The sequence below is a fragment of the Mytilus galloprovincialis genome, chromosome 6 (genome assembly GCF_965363235.1).
Source record: "Mytilus galloprovincialis chromosome 6, xbMytGall1.hap1.1, whole genome shotgun sequence".
Lineage (NCBI taxonomy): Eukaryota > Metazoa > Mollusca > Bivalvia > Mytilida > Mytilidae > Mytilus > Mytilus galloprovincialis.
Window position 1 is genome coordinate 71,601,820 of NC_134843.1, and position 19,648 is coordinate 71,621,467.

At 34.2% G+C, this 19,648-nt stretch overlaps 1 protein-coding gene across 1 annotated transcript in view; it reads right to left on the minus strand.

Moving 5' to 3' along the window:
- LOC143080240 (vitamin D3 receptor B-like) overlaps positions 1-17,891 on the minus strand; it is an 88,867-nt gene extending 70,976 nt beyond the window's left edge. The window contains exons 1-2 of the mRNA XM_076255970.1: positions 17,799-17,891; positions 8,301-8,486 (exon numbers count right to left, since the gene is read on the minus strand). Of these exons, the coding sequence (XP_076112085.1) occupies positions 8,301-8,486; positions 17,799-17,843 (231 nt within the window). The 5' untranslated portion in view covers positions 17,844-17,891. The remainder of the gene's footprint in view (positions 1-8,300; positions 8,487-17,798) is intronic.
- Between the last annotated feature and the right edge of the window lie 1,757 nt (positions 17,892-19,648).

Here is a 19,648-nt window from a genome sequence, read left to right on the forward strand (position 1 = left end):
AGTCACTGAGAAAAAAAATGTTTAATTCTGCTATTGAACTCAAATGTTATATAGGAATCATTTCAATCTTTCTGTTCATTGAATTAAAAATAGAGTCCATCACAATTTGAAGTTTTGATTTTTATGAGACGGGTAACGACAAGTGCAAAGAGGTTAACATTAGGTGGTTGGGGAAACCAGAACCACACAATACATCTTCATTTGGCCTAATTGCATTAATGTCAAAAGAATCAGCATACACATACATCATGTGCATGTATGCAGCAAACATTAAGTAGATAAGTGACAGATCTTAAACTGTTTCAATCAGTTATATATTAAACTTCACATTTAATTCTGAAATCTGCATGTCAAGGGCGTAGGGACATCATGTTAGATAATGCAACATAAATGCAAGTTAAATACATGTACATAATTATCATATCATAAACACATTGAAATATCAATCATACAACATTCTGAACATTAATATTGTAAAGTTTAAATCGGACATGACCCAAGGATAAGAACCAATACACTGCGTGTCTCAAAGTAATAGACCACTTTCGAGTTCATCCGTCACCGGAAAAAACTCGTCAATTATACACGCCTTTGTGAGATCATTTACCAGATGGCGGGGCTCGCCTGTATCCCTGCACTATAAACGTTCATCAAGCGTCTAAGTGATCGTCATTGACGGATTGTGTAGGATAAACTAGAAATAAAGTTTGTTCAGTAGGTACTAAATCAAAATTCCCTAATGACAGCTGTGCAGATTGTCAATTATGAGAATTTAATTTGCCGAAAAATTCGTGCAATATAGCTTTTATAGTTTTTCAACCACTCGCTCAACATGGAAAAAAGTAAAATCACAAAAATACTGAACTCAGAGGAAAATCAATTCGGAAAGTCCATAATCACATGGCAAAATCAAATAACAAAACGCATCAAAAACGAATGGACAAGAACTGTCATATTCCTGACTTGGTACAGGCATTTTCAAATGTAGAAAATGGTGGATTGAACCTGGTTTTATAGCTAGCTAAACCTCTCACTTGTATGACAGTCGCATCAAATTCCACTATATTGTCACCGATGCGTGAACAAAACAAACAGACATAATAGGTAAAAATGTCAAAAATAGGGGTACAGCAGTCAACATTGTGTTATCATCTTAATCACTATAAAAACAACAAATGTAACGAAGAAGCACAAAAAGGCATACATCAAATTAACATTCTAATTTTGATTATATTGGAAACGGAAGTGACGACGCACCTAAACGCACGAGTGATGTTCACTAAAACCAAAGGTTTTGACAGAAATGCATCGAACTCGAAAGTTGTCTATTGTGTTCTTCCTAACAGAATTAAGTTCCTCTGAAAACATTGAAAACAAATGCTATATCTGTTTCTGTCTGAACAAATAGTGTATACCCTTTATCCTGTAAGGACTTAATGCTATAATATTTTCTAAAGTTTACATAATATTCCAGAATAATTCTTCCCTTTGGAACTGATATTATATAAAAACTTCAATCCCATGACACATGCAAGTAGTATGGATATTTATAATGCAATGGTTTATCAAACATCAATGAGTCATGCATATCACAGCCTTCTCATTCTTAACCCTTTCCTCCATAATGACGCCTTTTGATGCCACCCCCTTTTCTCCATAATGACGCCTTTCGAAGCCTGTGTAGTCCCTAAGTCGAAACGTATTGCCTACGAAAAAACTTTATCAGACTTAGAAAAAAAAAATTATATCTTATATAAAAAGGATATTCATGAGTATAACTGACTGGAATTTCATTGATGAAATATTTGTTTTCACAATACATTAATACTTTGAACCTGATGATATTTTTTTTATTGAAAAAAAATCCTATGCAAATCAAGTGTTTTAAAAAATCCATGGAGGAAATCATTGAAATTTTGCATATTTTATAGAAAATTTATAACTGGGAAAAATGTTTTAACAATCCATATACACATGCAGCCAGAGGGGTCTGACTAACACCACCCTCTTTTCAAAAAAACAAGAGTGCACACGCTGAAATGTCTCGCCTTCTATACTAATCATTGATATTATGTTGATAGTCCTAAGTATAAAGCTAAGCTTTATTACAACTGTCACATAAACTTAACATTAACCAAGATAACTAAACAAAGACCAATGAACCTTGAAAATGAGGTCAAGGTCAGATGAACCATACCAGACAGACATGTACAGCTAACAATGCTTCTATACAACATATATAGTTGACCCATTACTTATAGTTTAAGAAAAATAGATCAAAACACAAAAACTTAACACTGTGCAATGAACCGTGAAATGAGGTCAAAGTCAAATAAAACCTGCGCGACTGACATAAAGATCATAAAATATTTCCATACACCAAATATAGTTGACCTATGGCATATAGTATTAGATAAAAAGACCAACTCAAAAACTTAACTTTGACCACTGAACCATGAAAAGAGGTCAAGGTCACATGACATCTGCCCGCTAGACATGTACACCTTACAATCATTCCATACAACAAATATAGTAGACCTATTGCATATAGTATGAGAAAAACAGACCAAAACACAAAAATTTAACTAAAACCACTGAACCATGAAAATGAGGTCAAGGTCAGATGACACCTGCCAGTTGGACATGTACACCTTACAGTCCTTCCATACACTGAATATACTAGCCCTATTGCTTATAGTATCTGAGATATGGACTTGACCACCAAAACTTAACCTTGTTCACTGATCCATGAAATGAGGTCGAGGTCAAGTGAAAACTATCTGACAGACATGAGGACCTTGCAAGGTACGCATATATCAAATATAGTTATCCTATTACCGGTACTTATAATAAGAGAGAATTCAACATTACAAAAAATTTGAACTTTTTTTCAAGTGGTCACTGAACCATGAAAATGAGGTCAAGGACATTGGACATATGACTGACAGAAACTTCGTAACATGAAGCATCTATATACAAAGTATGAAGCATCCAGGTCTTCCACCTTCTAAAATATAAAGCTTTTAAGAAGTGAGCTAACGCCGCCGCCGCCACTACCAGATCACTATCCCTATGTCAAGCTTTCTGCAACAAAAGTTGCAGGCTCGACAAAAATACTAGAAGACTATTAACATTGAGATTTAGACCGTTGTTTGATTGATTGATTGATTCTTCGTGTCTTACCACTACTTTTAAGCACCACTTTTGGGCTATTATGCGGCAGCCAGTTTTTACTGGTGGAGGAAGCCAGAGTACCTAGAGACAATGACCGACCTTCAATAGGGAAACTGACAACCCTAGTCAATAAAGATTGGAGTAGAGTGCACCCACAGAGCAGGGTTTATACTCACAACATCAGTGTTGACTGGCTTGTGATTACAGTAGTAACTAAATTGTACTTAGACATCTCAGACACCTAGGCCCAAACTGGTGTTTGACTCATAACAATAAATTACTGATAATAATTCTTTATCTAACACAATCAGCTACCACAACTAATCTTTCCTGTGTCCCTCATATATGAAATTTAAAAAAAAAAGGACTTCAACACATATTCAATCTTTTAGTTCAATTGTCAACTATCAAAGTCAGAAATTAAGACCCCTAATTCTCCTCTTGGAGACATCCTGACTATGGGACAGCAGTAATAGTCTGATTAATATCAAACCTCTCAGCTCGCTGTTTCTGATATATATATGGCATGGATAAATAATGATAGCAAGTTCAGAGATTTGATTTTTATCAGACTAGCAGCTACTAGGCAGGTAAAACACTTTACAAAAGTTCTGCGACTTCATTACTGCTTGAAAAGAGATATATACTATCACAGTATCAGTGGAAAATTCAGAAGAGTCGAAGTTTGTGTTTAATAGAATGGTCAAATGTGCATGCAGCTCATGTGGACAATGGGAGATAACTCCAAAATCACAATGATTTCAAATGGAAATAATTTGTAGCCTTGAAAAAAAACATGTATTTTAAACATAATCCTACTAAAAACAGATTATTTGGTATAAAAAAAAATGTTTTTAACTAATATGTGTATCAAAAGCAGTATTGTGAATTGATGCCAACTTTAGTTAATTCGTGCTTAATAAAGCCACATGTAAAAAATTTAAACACCTTAAAGTTACATTGCAAATGAAATTTTATAAACCTGTTATGAATAGTTTCTATGCTCAAAATTATACTATTGTCAACTTAATTGGTTTCCAAAGCCTTAAGTTAAGGTAGTGCACAAAAATACCTTATTTTCATTTATTTTTTTCAGTAAAATTTTGATCTTTGACCATAAAATTTTAATTGTCCACTGAGCGACGAATTAACCAGTGTCCAGTGATCCATCAAGCCCTTTTAAGTTTAATAAACTCTATGGTTGTTATTATAAATAATCTGGGTATTTAATTTCTTTATACCCTTCAACTTACTAAAGGTAATATATAAATGTATGTACTTCTAAAATGTCATGGCACATACACAAACTCTTCATTAAAAAGATATTTGTTACAACATACTACATGTAGCATACATATACATGTACTGACAGAATAGCAAAAATATAATTACTGTGAATTCATTAATACAGTCTGATTAGAATAAAACCTCTCAGTGCTCTGTTTCTGATATGTGGCATGGATAAGTAATGATAGCAAGTGAGAGGTTTGGTTTTTATCAGATTGGCAGGAGCAAGACAGCCAAACACTTTACAACACTTCTGTAATATCATTGCTACTGGAAAAGAGATGTTTAATATCAATATTCCTCTTTTGCAGAAAATTCATCACAGAAGAGACAAAAAATGTGTGTTTGCTGAAATGGTCAAATGTGCATTGCAGCAACATGTGGACAAAAGGAGATAACTCCAAAATCATGTTATTGATTTCAAATGGAAATATTTTTTACCCTTGAAGAAAACCATGCATTTTAAACATAATCCTACTATTATAAACAGATTATTTGGTATAAAATTGTTCGTTATTGTCCATATATGAATATATGTGTATCAAAAACAGTATTGTGAATGGATGTTAATTTCAGTTTAAAAATTCGTGCTTAATATAGCCACATTTAGAAAATGTAGTATTGAATTCTAAACACCTTAAAGTTACATTGCAAATGAAATTTTATAAACCTGTAATGAATAGTTTCTATGCTCAAATTATACACTTGTCAACATAATTGGTTTCCAAAGCCTTAAGGTACAGTTGTATTGCTGGGATGAAAACTAGCAGGGGCTCAGTAACCTAATTTTTTTCCCATGCTTTTAGTTAATCATTTTAAACAGCTAGAAGTTTACCAAAATTATGGACTAAGGTAGTACAAATGTACCTTATTTTCATTTTTTTTCACATTAAATTATTGATCTTTGATCATACAATTATATTAATTGTCCACTGAGCGACTAATTAACCAGTGTCCAGTGATCCATCCAGCCCTTTTAAGTTAAATAAACTCTGAGGTTGCTATTATAAATAATCTGGGTATTAAATTTCTTTATATCCTTCAACTTACTTCAGGATATTTATAAATGTATGTACCTCTAAAATGTCATGGTGCATAAACAAACTCTTCATTCAAAAGACATTTGTTACAACATACTACATGTACATGTACAAATGTAGCATACATGTACTGACAGAATAGCGAAAATATAATTACTGTGAATTCATTATTATTCGTTGGATACCAATTTTCATGGATTTCTTTGGTGCAGGTGAACCGAAAATTTAAATGTTCCACAAATCACTTATTTTCTATAAGGTTGTATACAGATTTTGGCAAAACCAAGAAATAACGTATAAGGTTTCCTCATTCCACGAATATTGGTTCCTACAAAATTAAATGACTCCTCAGTACTTCATTTTTATAAAATATTTCAAGTTCACAGAGAACTAAAGAAGAAATAAATTTAACTCTAAAAAAAATATAAATACATTCAAACAGACAACAAATCAAATACAAAGTAAACAAGAAAAATTACCACTGTCTTTTGACATGTGTTTTACAATGACTACTTTGTTTTATATAGAAGCAAACTCTTTTCAATTATTCCTAAGTTGCCATTACATACATGTATATATATTGGTTAAAATCAAAAACTGTACTTAGGATCGATATTGTCAGACATATAATCTGCAAATTCATCATTTTTTTTTAACAATTTATGATATTGACATATATATATATATCCAATCATCAGTGTTCTCCCCATAATAATGTGATGCTATATTTTTTGAATATGTGATGCTATCTGAATTGGTTTTCTTATAGATAATTGTTATGGATGTGATGCTATAGTTTTTAGAAACAAGATGGTATTTTAAATTTCCCTGTTTACCAGAATGGTATATGAAATGTCTAGGGATAACACTGTATCTCAATGCTTAAATGGCCAGCCAGCAACCAAGGTTTGTATAATAAATATCCAACCTTGTTAGGATTTCTTCTATAGACCAATAAAATGTATACAAAAAGTAAGTGTCAGCCCAGTCCAGAGATGTTTGCGTAAAAAAATATTTTCAATCAAAAAATAAACTACTTGACATGCTTGATGTAACAACAGGAAGGAAATAATAATAAGTAAAAGTTTAATATGTTCATCAATCTAGACTAAAAAAAATACACAGAAAAGGTGTATGTAAAAAATGTATCTGAAAATAAAATCAAAGAAACATCAATGTCAAATGATGCAGAATACAATCTGTCATTCTTAGAACCTAAATTACCATGGGCAGTGGCTGATCCAGAAATGGGGGCCCACTGACAGCGTAAGAGGGGGGGGGGAACTCTGCAGTAATTCTTCAGTGATTCCCTATATAAACAACCTTTTTTTCTGACAAAACCCTCTAAATCTGCCTTTGATTGGGGATTTTATATTTTTAAAAATAAAATAACATATCAATTCATTGCATAATGTTTAAAAACTTTACATTCCAAAATGAAAAAGGGAATAGCTGGATTTATTTATTTACATGTTGAATTATTTTGCAATTTGTATCTTTGATAATCATTTTTTTCAATATCTCTGCACAATTATTTTATATTCTACCCACTCATAGTCAAAATGATTGTCATATATAGAAAATTTGTAAAAGGTTGTATAAATTAAAATATTTAAATCCATAGTTCCCACTTACCCATGAAAATAGGTATTCAATAAATAATAATCATGATAGTCCATAGCACACATGTACAGAAAAAAATATGTTTTTGCTTCTAGACATGCTATACACACAGTGTATACACCAATACATGTTAAATAGCAATGCTATTGCATTATACACAATACATTGTATATATATATTTCCTTAAATTTATTCATGTTCTTCATTCAACCCCGATTAAAGCACAAAACACATATATCAGACACTGAAATTGTGTCTTAACCTAGATGACTGATCTTTTGTGGTGTAACCTGAATTTTTTTCCTCTCTTTTTTTTTTAAGTGCATAAGCACTTCATTCAGAGAGATATCTATTATAAATTAGGGTAAACACTGGTGAAATTTTTCAAGCAACAATTAATCCAGCCAAAATATAGACATGATAGAAGGACAGGAGGATGTTACATGTACATGTATGCATACTGAGCATTCATATTAATCTTTTACTACACATGCCAATTATTTTTCATGCAGCTTGTGATGCAGTAAAATCACTTTCATTTTGTCTTTTGCAAGATTATCTTTTTACCAGATCAGGATATTCATTTTAGAAGTCTACCCCACCACCCCCATGAAAATGGTCATCCTCTAAGTGGTATATGAAAGCAGAGACATATATAATTCATTTATATCATGTATTTGTCTCTTATGAACATAATGAAAGTTTGGGTAGTCTTTTTTTGTAGACAGTTTGAATTTTATGTACCTAATTAACATACTTAAAAGGATAATTTCTGGATATACACATTTCCTGCACAATATAAATACTTTTGCATAAAAGTGCATATAATCTGTAATAAATTTTAATATGTTTATTAGTTTGGTAACTGATTTAGGTTGATATTGTCGCCTTATATTTGTCTGACCTGTGGCATATATACATGTACATGTAGCAGACGGCAAGTAAGCTAGGTGTTGATCAATTTTAAATATTGTGTGATTGTCATTAAAATGGAGAAATTCGTTCATAGGTAGAATGGAAAAGTTAGTAATTAATACATTCATGGTTGGTTGATAAATTCTTGTGAATTTCATCTTTAGTTCTTGGTGTACTGAATTGTTATCCAGTCAACTGTAAAAATTCAACGGTTCTGCAGGCTGACAGGTGCCCGTCAAAGTAGGTCAATATTCTCCTTACCTCATACAGTCCTTCTACATCCTCCATACTCATCCTGAATGGTAAATCAATCAAGCTAGAATGTGTAGGTACAAGAATCACATCTTCAAACAAAATTTCCTCGTTGTTTACATGACCAAACTGTTGAAGAACGTAGTCAGGTGGTAGGCATTGCTCTGGAAAATTGTTGACTAGAACTCTTTCTACCTTTAATAAAAAGAGTTACAAAATATTTTTGTAGGGTAATGTTAAAAATTTAATGACACAATCGACGGCATAATTATTATTCTTATTTATACAAGGAGAAAATAGATTAAGAAGAGAATTTATAATAATAACAGGGACTTCTTTTACAGATAGGAATTTATGACAACTCGTCCCAAATCATATCACCACATTTTTTTCACAAAATCGCCCCACTTATGAAAACAGAATTAAATTGTCTACCAACTCGCCCATTTATCATGAAAGCATAATTTAATTTCAATGATCATGCATTACACTTTTTTTTAAGTTGTATGACAATTGTTGGTATTTTTTTCTATGAGCTGGTGGTGAAATAGTGTGGATTAGCCAATCTTTCATAGTTGGGGCGAGTCAGCAGACCTTTATTTACCTAGATTTTGCTCCTTTTCGTAGTTTGGGCGAGGTTGGTTAAAATGAGTGGTTAGAAAGAGGGACGAGTTAGTGGAAAACTTGGGTGATTTGGTCTTGGTTTGATTTAGCAGTTGTCTGTCTTCCCTCTGATATTAGTCTTTAACAATAACGATAATTATCATCCTCATCATCAGTGGTCGTCTCACTCAGTATCGTCACTATCCGGGCGTCAATTTTTCCCCCAATGAATTGGATGATGTGGGTAATCCTGATAATTATAAACTAATCACCTACACGGCCTTGAATTTCCGAAATCATTGAAAGAAACTACCACTCAGTGAGTGTTGACTGTTTGCTGATAATACTGAGTACTATTATCACCTACAGACTAATTAAATCTTACAATGACTGCGATGTTTTACATGCATCAGTTGTCTTGATGCATGGCTTTCAAACCAGATGATTTAAACGTGACAGCGAAAGGTGGCAGCGAGACTTGTTGATGGCTTTCAAACCAGATAATGACAAATACACACCTAGAAGCAACAAGACTGGTTGATGGCTTAAAGAACATATCACTACCAGGCCAAATATGCTTTCTAGATGCAACAAGAAGGTGGCGCCGAGTTCGGTTGATGAACCTCCAAACCAGACCATGCCAAATAGGCAAACATCTAGATGCAACAGGAAGGTAGCGACTAGTTGATTAGGCAGCAACCATTTGATTTTCTGGGGGTTATGGTTTTTTTTGGAAAAAAAAGTTTGTTTCCAGTTTTTTGTGAAAAAAAAATTTTGTTTTGGACTCTGAGAAAAAAAAATTGTTTGTTTCACCCTCAGCTGCCACTATATGTAATGCTAAAATTGAAAGAAAAAACTTGTTTTCGGTTTGTTGCTAAAAAAATAGATTGTTCTTCGCCGAAGGCGAAAAAAAAAGTTTGTACAGAAAAAAAAACCATAGCCCCCCCCCCCAGAAAATCAAATGGTTGCTGCCTTACTGGTTGATAGCTTTCAAACCATACCATGACTATTGGCGGATCCAGGGGGGTGGGGGGGTGGGGGGGTGGGGGGGTCCGGAGGTTGAAACCTTCTTTTTATAGCCGATCAATGCATATGAATGGGGGCATATATTTGGACCCCCCCCCTTTTGTCCTGGGTTGGGACACCCCTTTTTTTAAATGGCTGGATCCGCCTCTGATGCCAATTTACATCTGGATGCAGCAGGAAGGTAGCAGCGATACTGGTTGGTGGCTTTCAAGCCAGACCAAGCCAAATACACATCTAAATGCAGCAGAAAAGGGGCAGCGATACTGGTTGGTGGCTTTCAAGCCAGACCAAACCAAATACACATCTAGATGCCAGTGGCGGATTCAGAGGAGGGCCGTAGAGGGCGTACGCCCCCCCCTTTTTGCTTGGACTTTTTTTTTTTTTTTTTTGTAAAATAATTAACCAGACGGACTAGACTTCGTGAAATTTGCCATTTCTGTTTATTTCGTTTTTATGCGACAATTTGTTACTTGTAAAGATATCATTTTACTCGTATTTACTGTAATATATTATTGGCTATGTCAAAGTCATGTGATTCGATACGCTGGAGTTAACCTGTGCGTCATTTCTAAATTCAAACTACAGTAACACATTGCTTATGCTGCTCATCAAGGGTGACAAGCATGACTGACACCTTCAAAGCGACACAGAATTGAGCAGGAACCGGTATTGACTTCTATTTTACAATTCCACCAAGCAGAAAGTTATACTCTTTTTACACTCTCATGAAAAAAAAGCTTCACAGCAATATTATTTACCTACGAAAACATGTTAACCCCACACGCCCCAGCCTATTAATAACATAGCTGAATATTGATCCCCAGTCAGTAATCTTTAGATAGATTTAAAGTCTAAGGTACGGACCATTTAATTTGAGGGGGTAGTCTGAGATGTTTGAGAAAACAAATTCTTAGCCTGATTTATCTGGATTGAAAGCAAATAATTTTATCAACTTATTTGTTATTAGAAACAAAAATTTTCAACAGAATAATTTAGCATTAAATGAACATGATGAATAATAAACGTATTTTTTTTTTGGGGGGGGGGGGGGGCCGGGGGGGATTTGCATTTAAATCCCATATCTGACCGGAATGTCTCTTTCGCCGAACTGATATATTGAATACTTTTTTCAAGGCCCGACTGCAACCTGCCTGCTGGGTGTGGCCTTTATGTCTCCATTTGTCGACCGTCATTCATAAATTTGTTGTCATTTCAGACTCATTCGTAGCCTTTGGTTGATTTGGAACCCCTCACTTTCCTTGTTGGCTGAAACATTTGGATAGAAATTGCTTGTTTGTGTCTTGACTCGTGTCGGTCGTCCTATTGTAAATTTCATTGAACATATCGGCGTATATCTTGTTTACAACAAAATATCTGTGAGGTTATACTAACTTAACATACAACAAATGAGCATTTTCCATGTCATTTTTTTTGCTGACAAGTCCTCAACAAATATATTTGAACAGTTAGTACACAGCTTTGGATCTATCCTATACGAATCCTTGATCTATCCAAACGTTTTACAATAGACAAAAAAAATGTTTAACCCTTACAATTAACAGCAACTATAAAATAAAGTCAGGAACCGTTAACAAAATTCAAATTCCTGGATCCGCCCCTGGATGCAGCAGAAAGGTGAAAGCGAGACTGGTTGATGGCTTTCTAACCAGACTAAGCCAAATACACATCAAGATGCAGCAGGAGGGTGGCAGCGATACTGGTTGATGGCTTTCCAACCAGGGCATACAAAGTACACATCTTATTCTAGATACAATAGAAAGATGGCCGCGATACTGGTTGATAGCTTTCAACCCAGACCAAGCCAAATACACATCTAGATGCAGCAGAAAAGTGGCAGTGATACTGTTTGGTGGCTTTCAAACCAAACCAAGCTAAATACACATCTGCCATCTGGATGCTGCAGGAAGGTGACAGCGAGAATGGTTGATGGCTTTCAAACCACTTAACCAGACCAAGCCAAATTCATATCTAGATGCAACAGGAAAGTTGCAAACCAGACCAAGCCAAATACACATCTAGATGCAGCAGAAAGGTTGCAGTGTGACTGGCTAATGGCTTTCAAACCAAAGCAAGTCAAATACACATATAGACTGACACTGTACTCTAAAAATTGTGTTTAGAGCCTAAACACTTTCCTAAACACATTTATAAAACCGATTTTTAACATGTTTTAAATCTAAACATGTTTTATATTTAATGTGGTAACAGCCTAAACGTGTCTCAAGCTTTAAAATGCTTAGACTGTAAACATGTTTAACTGTAGAGTGTTTAGACCAGAAACACGTTAAGCTGAAAAGTGCTTAGACTATTAACATGTTTAGCTGTGAAGAGTTTTATCTGGAAACATGTTTATCTGTGAAGTGTTTTGTCTGGAAACATGTTAAGTTGTAAAGTGTTTTGTCTGGAAACACGTTCAGCTGTGAAGTGTTTTGAATGTAAACATGTTAAGACCACAAAGATCCATAGCGAAACATGCTTATCATTTAGTGTGGGAATACTTGATTCGGCCTAAATTTAATTAATTTTCGGATGGCTAGACTGTCAAACTCTTATGAAAGCTATCAATAGAACAGGTTTCCATACCTAGTTTTAAAACAAAATAACATGATGATTAACAAAGGAATTTATGTTATCATTTATTTCCAGTTAATCATAAAACACAATCAATTTGAACATAATATACATGTACAGAAAATTGTCAATGACCACTCCTAGTTTTTTGGTGGGGTTTGTGTTGCTTATTCTTTAGTTTTCTATGTTGTGTCATGTGTACCAATGTCCATTGTTTTTCTGTTTTTCTGTTTGTCTTTTTTCATTTTTAGCCATGGCGTTGTCAGTTTATTTTCGATTTATGAGTTTGACTGTCCCTCTCAATCTGGTATCTTTCGTCCCTCTCTTCTACTTCAACATCCCTTCCAACAAAACAATTTGTGATATTTTCATTTTACTGGACAATAACTCATGGAGCTTCTCCTTTCTTAGTACTCAACTGCTGGTCACTGGCCTGGAATATAGAAAAAAAAGATAAGCTACTAAGTAGAATACATTTTAAAATATAAGTATACGAACAACATCACCAAAAAGTAAAAGCAGGATTTACGATCCTGATAACAACGTTTTAGACCAAGGTGTCATAAAAGCAAACATTAACTGATGGTAATTGATATATACTCTTTAGTATAAAACCTATGGCCATTCTTAACACAATAAATTATTATACATTTGTTCAGATATATATTGGCTTCTAAAAAATCAAATCACCAATCTAGAATAAAACAAAACATGTATATAAAATTATAAGAAAAGCAAAACCTCATCTAACTATCGATTTAAACAAGTATCATCTATTTATTTTGAAGAAAAGTGTTTATTGTTCCTCTCGAGAGTACTTACGAAAACAATGAACTCAAAATGACGCTTGATATGCAAATGATGCACCTTATCCTGTTAAGATTCGGTAGGGTCCGCTACCCTTTATGTTACATAACTTACATGTAGTTATCTGACGAGGAGTACCGAAAAAAAAAAATATCCTAGCAAACCCCTTTTCCTAGCACATAAATTGAAAATAATCGAAAACTTGCAAGCATGATAGAACATTTGACAACTCTTAAAATATCTTTACACAAGATAGTTTGAGCATTAAAAGCTTCTACACGCACTTGTTTCGTGAGATGGTACCCCACCCCCTTTTTGTCTAACTGTTGAATTAACTACACGGTAGTGTACTTGTAAATGTAAATTTTCTTTTGTTCCGACGTTGGAATTTCAGAAAGTTCCGGGCGGAAAGAACTAGCTAGCAGAAAAGTTCCGGAGGAACTTATGAACTAGTTCCTCTGGTTTAAAAGTTCCACCGGAACAAGGTGACTAGTTGAAAAGTTCCAACGGAACATATCAACTAGTTAGAATTAAAAAGTACCTTTTTGCCAAATCAGTCAAAACCGGAACTATCAAACTAGCACAAAAGTTCAACCAGGGCAGGCAGAAAGTTCCATTTGGAGAATTGATGCAAAGACCCATATGAGGAAAGGAAGGGGGGAGGGGTATTCTTCCCTCTCTTGAGGGTACTATGAATACTAAATTTGCATGATAATGCAACTTATTCCGTTTTATGTGATCTATGAAATACCTTATATTTTGCTGGGGAGTTTGTTCTTCCCCCTCAGTACATTTCAATTTAAATTTAAATTTAAATCCATTTTTATTATGTCCCCAAAAATAAAGTTCCATGCCCTTTTTTACATATTTGTCCCCAAAGAAACCCCTTTCAGTGCGTTGGGTATTCTTGTAAATTAATGATTTGCTCTTATATATACTGATACTCATTCTTCCCTCTCTTTCTACAAAAAGGACGAAATATGGTATATTCGGAACGATGGCCATGCAACTAGTTGTTCTGTTCCGCCAGAACACTGAACAGTCAGGATTCTACTTCGTCAAAATTATCTCCCCATTACGCCAGTTCATTTTCACAATCGTATAAATGGAAGCCATTGTAAGGATGACGCGCTGCCAATTTTGCTCTCGGAAACCGATAAATTTATCCACATTGCACCATTACGATCCTATATGTCAGTTGTATTTTAAAAGACAAATATATCAACTAGCTAATGAGCATCAGTTAATAATCTTGTCTGCATTGATTCAACTTAAAACTATTGTCTGATCGGTTGTCAGGTGGAATTTTCGAAAATTCATAAACAGTTAAAAAAATTCTATTTAAATATTTCGTGGAAGGGCACACTAGATTTTTTTTAGTGGTTGAAGACTATAACCACTAGTTATCACACACAAACAAATTATAATTTTTCGAAGATATGCATTTTCATCATCCAACTTGAAAGACTGTCGTAAAGTACTTTCAGTAAAAATTAGCTATTCGAACACACCTACTCTGTTTTTGTGATTCATTAGATAGGTATTTCACTTGACCCATATATTTCATCTTTTAGTACTGTGATTGTTTTTTATGTTATAAAGTCAACCTGTAGCTTTCAACAGGAATGTGTCCAAAGTACACGGATGCCCCACTCGCACTATTATTTTCCATGTTCAATGGACCATGAAATTGGATAAAAAATATAATTAGGCATTAAAATTAGAAAGATAATATCATAGAGAACATGTGTACTAAGTTTCAAGTCGATTGGACTTCAACTTCATCAAAAACTACCTTGACCAAAAACTTTAACCTGAAACATGCACTGTCATTTTCTATGTTCAGTGGACCATGAAATTGGGGTCAAAAGTTTAATTTGGCTTTAAAATTAGAAAGATCATATCATAAGGAACATGTGTACTAAGTTTCCAGTTGATTGGACTTCAACTTCATCAAAAACTACCTTGACCAAAAACTTTAACCTGAAGCGGGACAGACGGACGAACGGACGCACAGACCAGAAAACATAATGCCCCTCTACTATCGTAGGTGGGGCATAAAAATGATAGAATCTGAAGCGAGACGATGTATGAAATATTCTTGCTTTGTACGATATCAAGACAAAATATTCAACTCAAACACGCCCTAACTTAAAAATGTGCACTCGATTTTCTCTTTTCGATACAATTGTAACCCATTTTTTGACATAATGGAAGGGCAGACACGAAAATTACTGAATTGATAGATTGATATGTTTTTCGTCCGTGGTAAATTAAAAAAAAATCGGAGGTTATGTATTTTCTACATCCAACTTGAAAGATATCATGTCGTCGACTTGATATATAATTGTTCTGCTTAACTATGTACAAGATAAATTGAAAACTTTTGCAAATAGTTTTTTTTTTTAAATAAAACACTTCTTAATTGAAAGGAAAATTGTAATTTTGTTTGTTTTTATTATCTTTTAAAATTTTTGTCACTATGGTAAACATTACAGTAAGCATTTTTCGCCTTCTCTAACAAAGAGCTTCGATTCTTTTGTTTTATTTCAACCGGGTTTCCGACTGAGAACTATTCAACTAGCTACATTGTTCCGGGACTTTTCAATTAGCTACTTTTTTCCGGAACTTTTTGACTGCACTCGGAATAAAACAACTAGTTGGAAAGTTCCATCGGAGAAAAATAACTAGTTGAAAAGTTCCGCCGGAACAAAGTAACTGACGGAACATAGGGGCCGTTACATAAATAATGCTTATATTTGTCAATAAATTGAATAATCATCATACAATTATCAGTACAAAATAAAAGATAGCATAATCATAACTCCTTACCTTTCTGATACAATCAAGTTACGGTCAGTTATTCTTCCCTCTCAAAATTATCACGTGATAAAAATGCTGTCTTTGATCTAAATGTGTTGTAATTCTAAACGTGTTTAGGAAAGTGTTAAAATATTGAAAGTGCTTAGAATTAAAACGCGTTAAGCTTTATATACTTGACGAAATGGCACGTTTAGCACAGCAACACGCCTAGTGCGAAAAGCTGAGAGCCAAAACATATTTCAATTTTTTATTAAACACTTTCCTATAAGCACATAAGTCTTGCAACACCTTTACATTCTAAGCACAATTTTTACAGTGTGGTTGGTGTCTTTCAAGCCAGACCAAGCCAAATACACATCTAGATGCAGAAAAAAGTCGACAGCGAGACGGGTTGATGGCTTTCAAGCCAGATTAAGCCAAATACACATTGATGGTACAGAAAGGTGACAGCAATATTGGTCGGTGGCTTTCAGACCAGACCATGTCAAACACACATCTATATGCAACAGGAAGGTGGCAGCGATACTGGTTGGTGGCTTTCAAGCCAGACTAAGCCAAATACACATCTAGATGCAGAAAAAAGTCGACAGCGAGACGGGTTGGTGGCTTTCAAGCCAGATTAAGCCAAATACACATTGATTGTACAGAATGGTGACCGCGATATTGGTTGGTGGCTTTCAGACCAGACCATGCCAAATACACATCTATATGCAACAGGAAGGTGGCAGCGATACTGGTTGGTGGCTTTCAAACCAGACCAGGCCAAATACACTAGATGCTGCAAGAAGGTGGCAGCATGAATAATTGATGGCTTAAAAGAGCAAACCATGCCAAATACACATCTAGATGCAGCAGAAGGGTGGCGACGAGACTGGTTGATGGCTTTCAAACCAGACCATCCAAATACACATCTATTTTTTTTTTTATAGATATAGCAGGAAAGTTGCAAACCAGATCAAGCCAAATACACATCTAGATGCAGCAAGAAGGTTGCTGCGACACTGGTTGATGGCTTTCAATCCAAAAACAAAAATAACAAAACCTTAGCAATAACAAATACACATATTTAAAAAAAAAAACAGACATTGGTCTCCTTTCCTCATGATCGGTTCTTATGGCTCTCTGACAAATCAAAAAAGAAACAAGTGCTTTTACATCAGTGGGTGTTGATGGATTTATGGATTTAGTACAATCACGAATTTATCAATTAAGTTTTAAAATTAACATATATTATTAAATCTCACCTTAAAATATTTGAAAATAAAGTTTAATAAATTGAAATTGAGAATAATGCACGAGACCTCAGTGGCGCAGGAGTAGACAGAAAGGAAGGAGTGCAAACTTCTGAAAGTGATATAAAACTTAAAAGTCTATCGGTCAAATAATGTTTTCACGTTTCATTCATGCACCATCATATCGTAGAAATTTTATCAATGAAAAGGTAATATTTGTAAACATAATTAAGTGCACTTCAAGCACAAGTCAATAAGGTCATTTAGGAGGACGTTGCAACTGTTAGAGAACGTCGGAGGTTGAATTTATGAAATGGTCCAATGGAATTTCTTCTGTTGTTCCAACTATACCAGACATTTCTATCTTTCACTGTGTTTAACAAATAAATGTGTGATCCGACTACTTTCAATCAAGAGAAAATACCTCTGAATAATTCATCAAGAAATCATTGCTCATATGACTGTCCATTTTATCAAATCTTCAGTTTCTCGCTGCTCACAGTGGCATGTTCCTGTTGACGGAAGTCTGTAATTAGTTTCAATTAACCAATGAAAAGCGACGTCATTTGAAAGACGTACAGTGACGTCAAAGGGGGTTTTCCCATAATTTAAAACGACGTATGATTAGTCAAACGTAAGTCACGTAATGCAAATAAATTTCCCATTTACATTACAACCTTACCAGTTTCCTTGAAATATTCATAAACATATTCAAGAACTTCATAAAAGTTAACCGAAAAACAAATGTTTGCAGTTTATTATTCCATGGTTAAATTGGGGAGCTAGTAATTTTTAGGATTTTAGGTGGGTGGGGGGGGGGGGGGTAAGTTGAAATTTTAAAACCGCAAGACTGGAGTTTTGATAATTTGCGTTTTAAAACAAAAATGCAGGATGAGCAACTTGACAAAAAATGCAAGATGTGAATTTAAAAAGTCAGGATAAACTAATAAAAAAGGCATGACCGAATACAAATAATTTTATTTTGCGAAAAGAATGAAAAATAAAAGAAAAAAACTGAACTGAGATTACAACTAAATAAAATGCAGGAAAAGAAGTCACGAAAAGACACCCCACCTACCCCTACGTCTAGCTGGATACGATCGCACAGGTCCTTCATAGAAGTCTTAAAATAGAAAATGACATACATAATCATTGCTTAACTTGATATACATAAGTACCTTAATCAACATTTTTAATAGTAACTTCTAAAATAAAATTGACAGCTTAATACCTCAAGACTATACAACGTTTCTTTGTACATAATTTAAAAGCAATGTAGGGGATGTAATTCAAATGTAATGTTTGAATTAGCTCCCTTACACTGCTTTTAAATTTTAAGTAATTGTCCATTAACCAGGAAACTCTTGTTTTCCCCCTTTTTTGCCCCTAATTCCTAAATGGTTTGAGCCATAACCCCAAAGCTAATCCTAACCATCCCTTAGTAACAAGCAAAGAACTTATGGTATAATTTCAGAGATCCATACGATACCCCGTTACACAAGGTATTGTCTGGAAACTAGAAATATGCTTATTTTGGACACTTATTCCTAAACTGTCGAGACCATAATGGCCATGACAAATAGTTTTAATCTTCTTAAAAAAGATATTGCCACAGAATGATGATTTTCGTTTCATATTTTGTTTTCTGGCTTAAGAAATAATTGATGCCAGCTATACTTTATTGTAGTTTTAACATGGGTAGGCATTATATTCGTGATTATTTTTGCCAGAGCGATAGCGAGGGCTAAAATAACACGAATATAATGCCTACCCATGTTAAAACTAAAATAAAGTATAGCTGGCATCAATTATTTCGATTCTGATTAGGACAATTACGGTAATTTCTATGTTCGCTGTGTATAAGTGTACGATCTTCGTGTAGGCTCTTCCATCAACCTCGCTGTCGATTTTTATCTAACTAGTTCAAACCAGTTTAATTTCGCAAAGTTGTAGGTTTCTAAAATTCAAAATTGAAACAGAAATTAACAAATTAATTTATCAGCCTAACTAAAACAATATTTGAGTCACAATATAACAGAAAATTTATATTACAACAGTCTTTTCCTTTGAGGTCAATTTCTGACACGCACATTTTCAAGTCAGTTGTCAATGGCGGTGGACGCACAAGGAGAATCGGGTAGGTCTTTATTTTACTAAATTAATCGTAAATATTTCGCCGGTTAATAGTGTAGCATTGGTAAATATGTTTATATTTGATAGAGGATTCCTTGATAAAGTTGTGCTGACATTTGAGACTTGGAAGGAGGGGCCCTT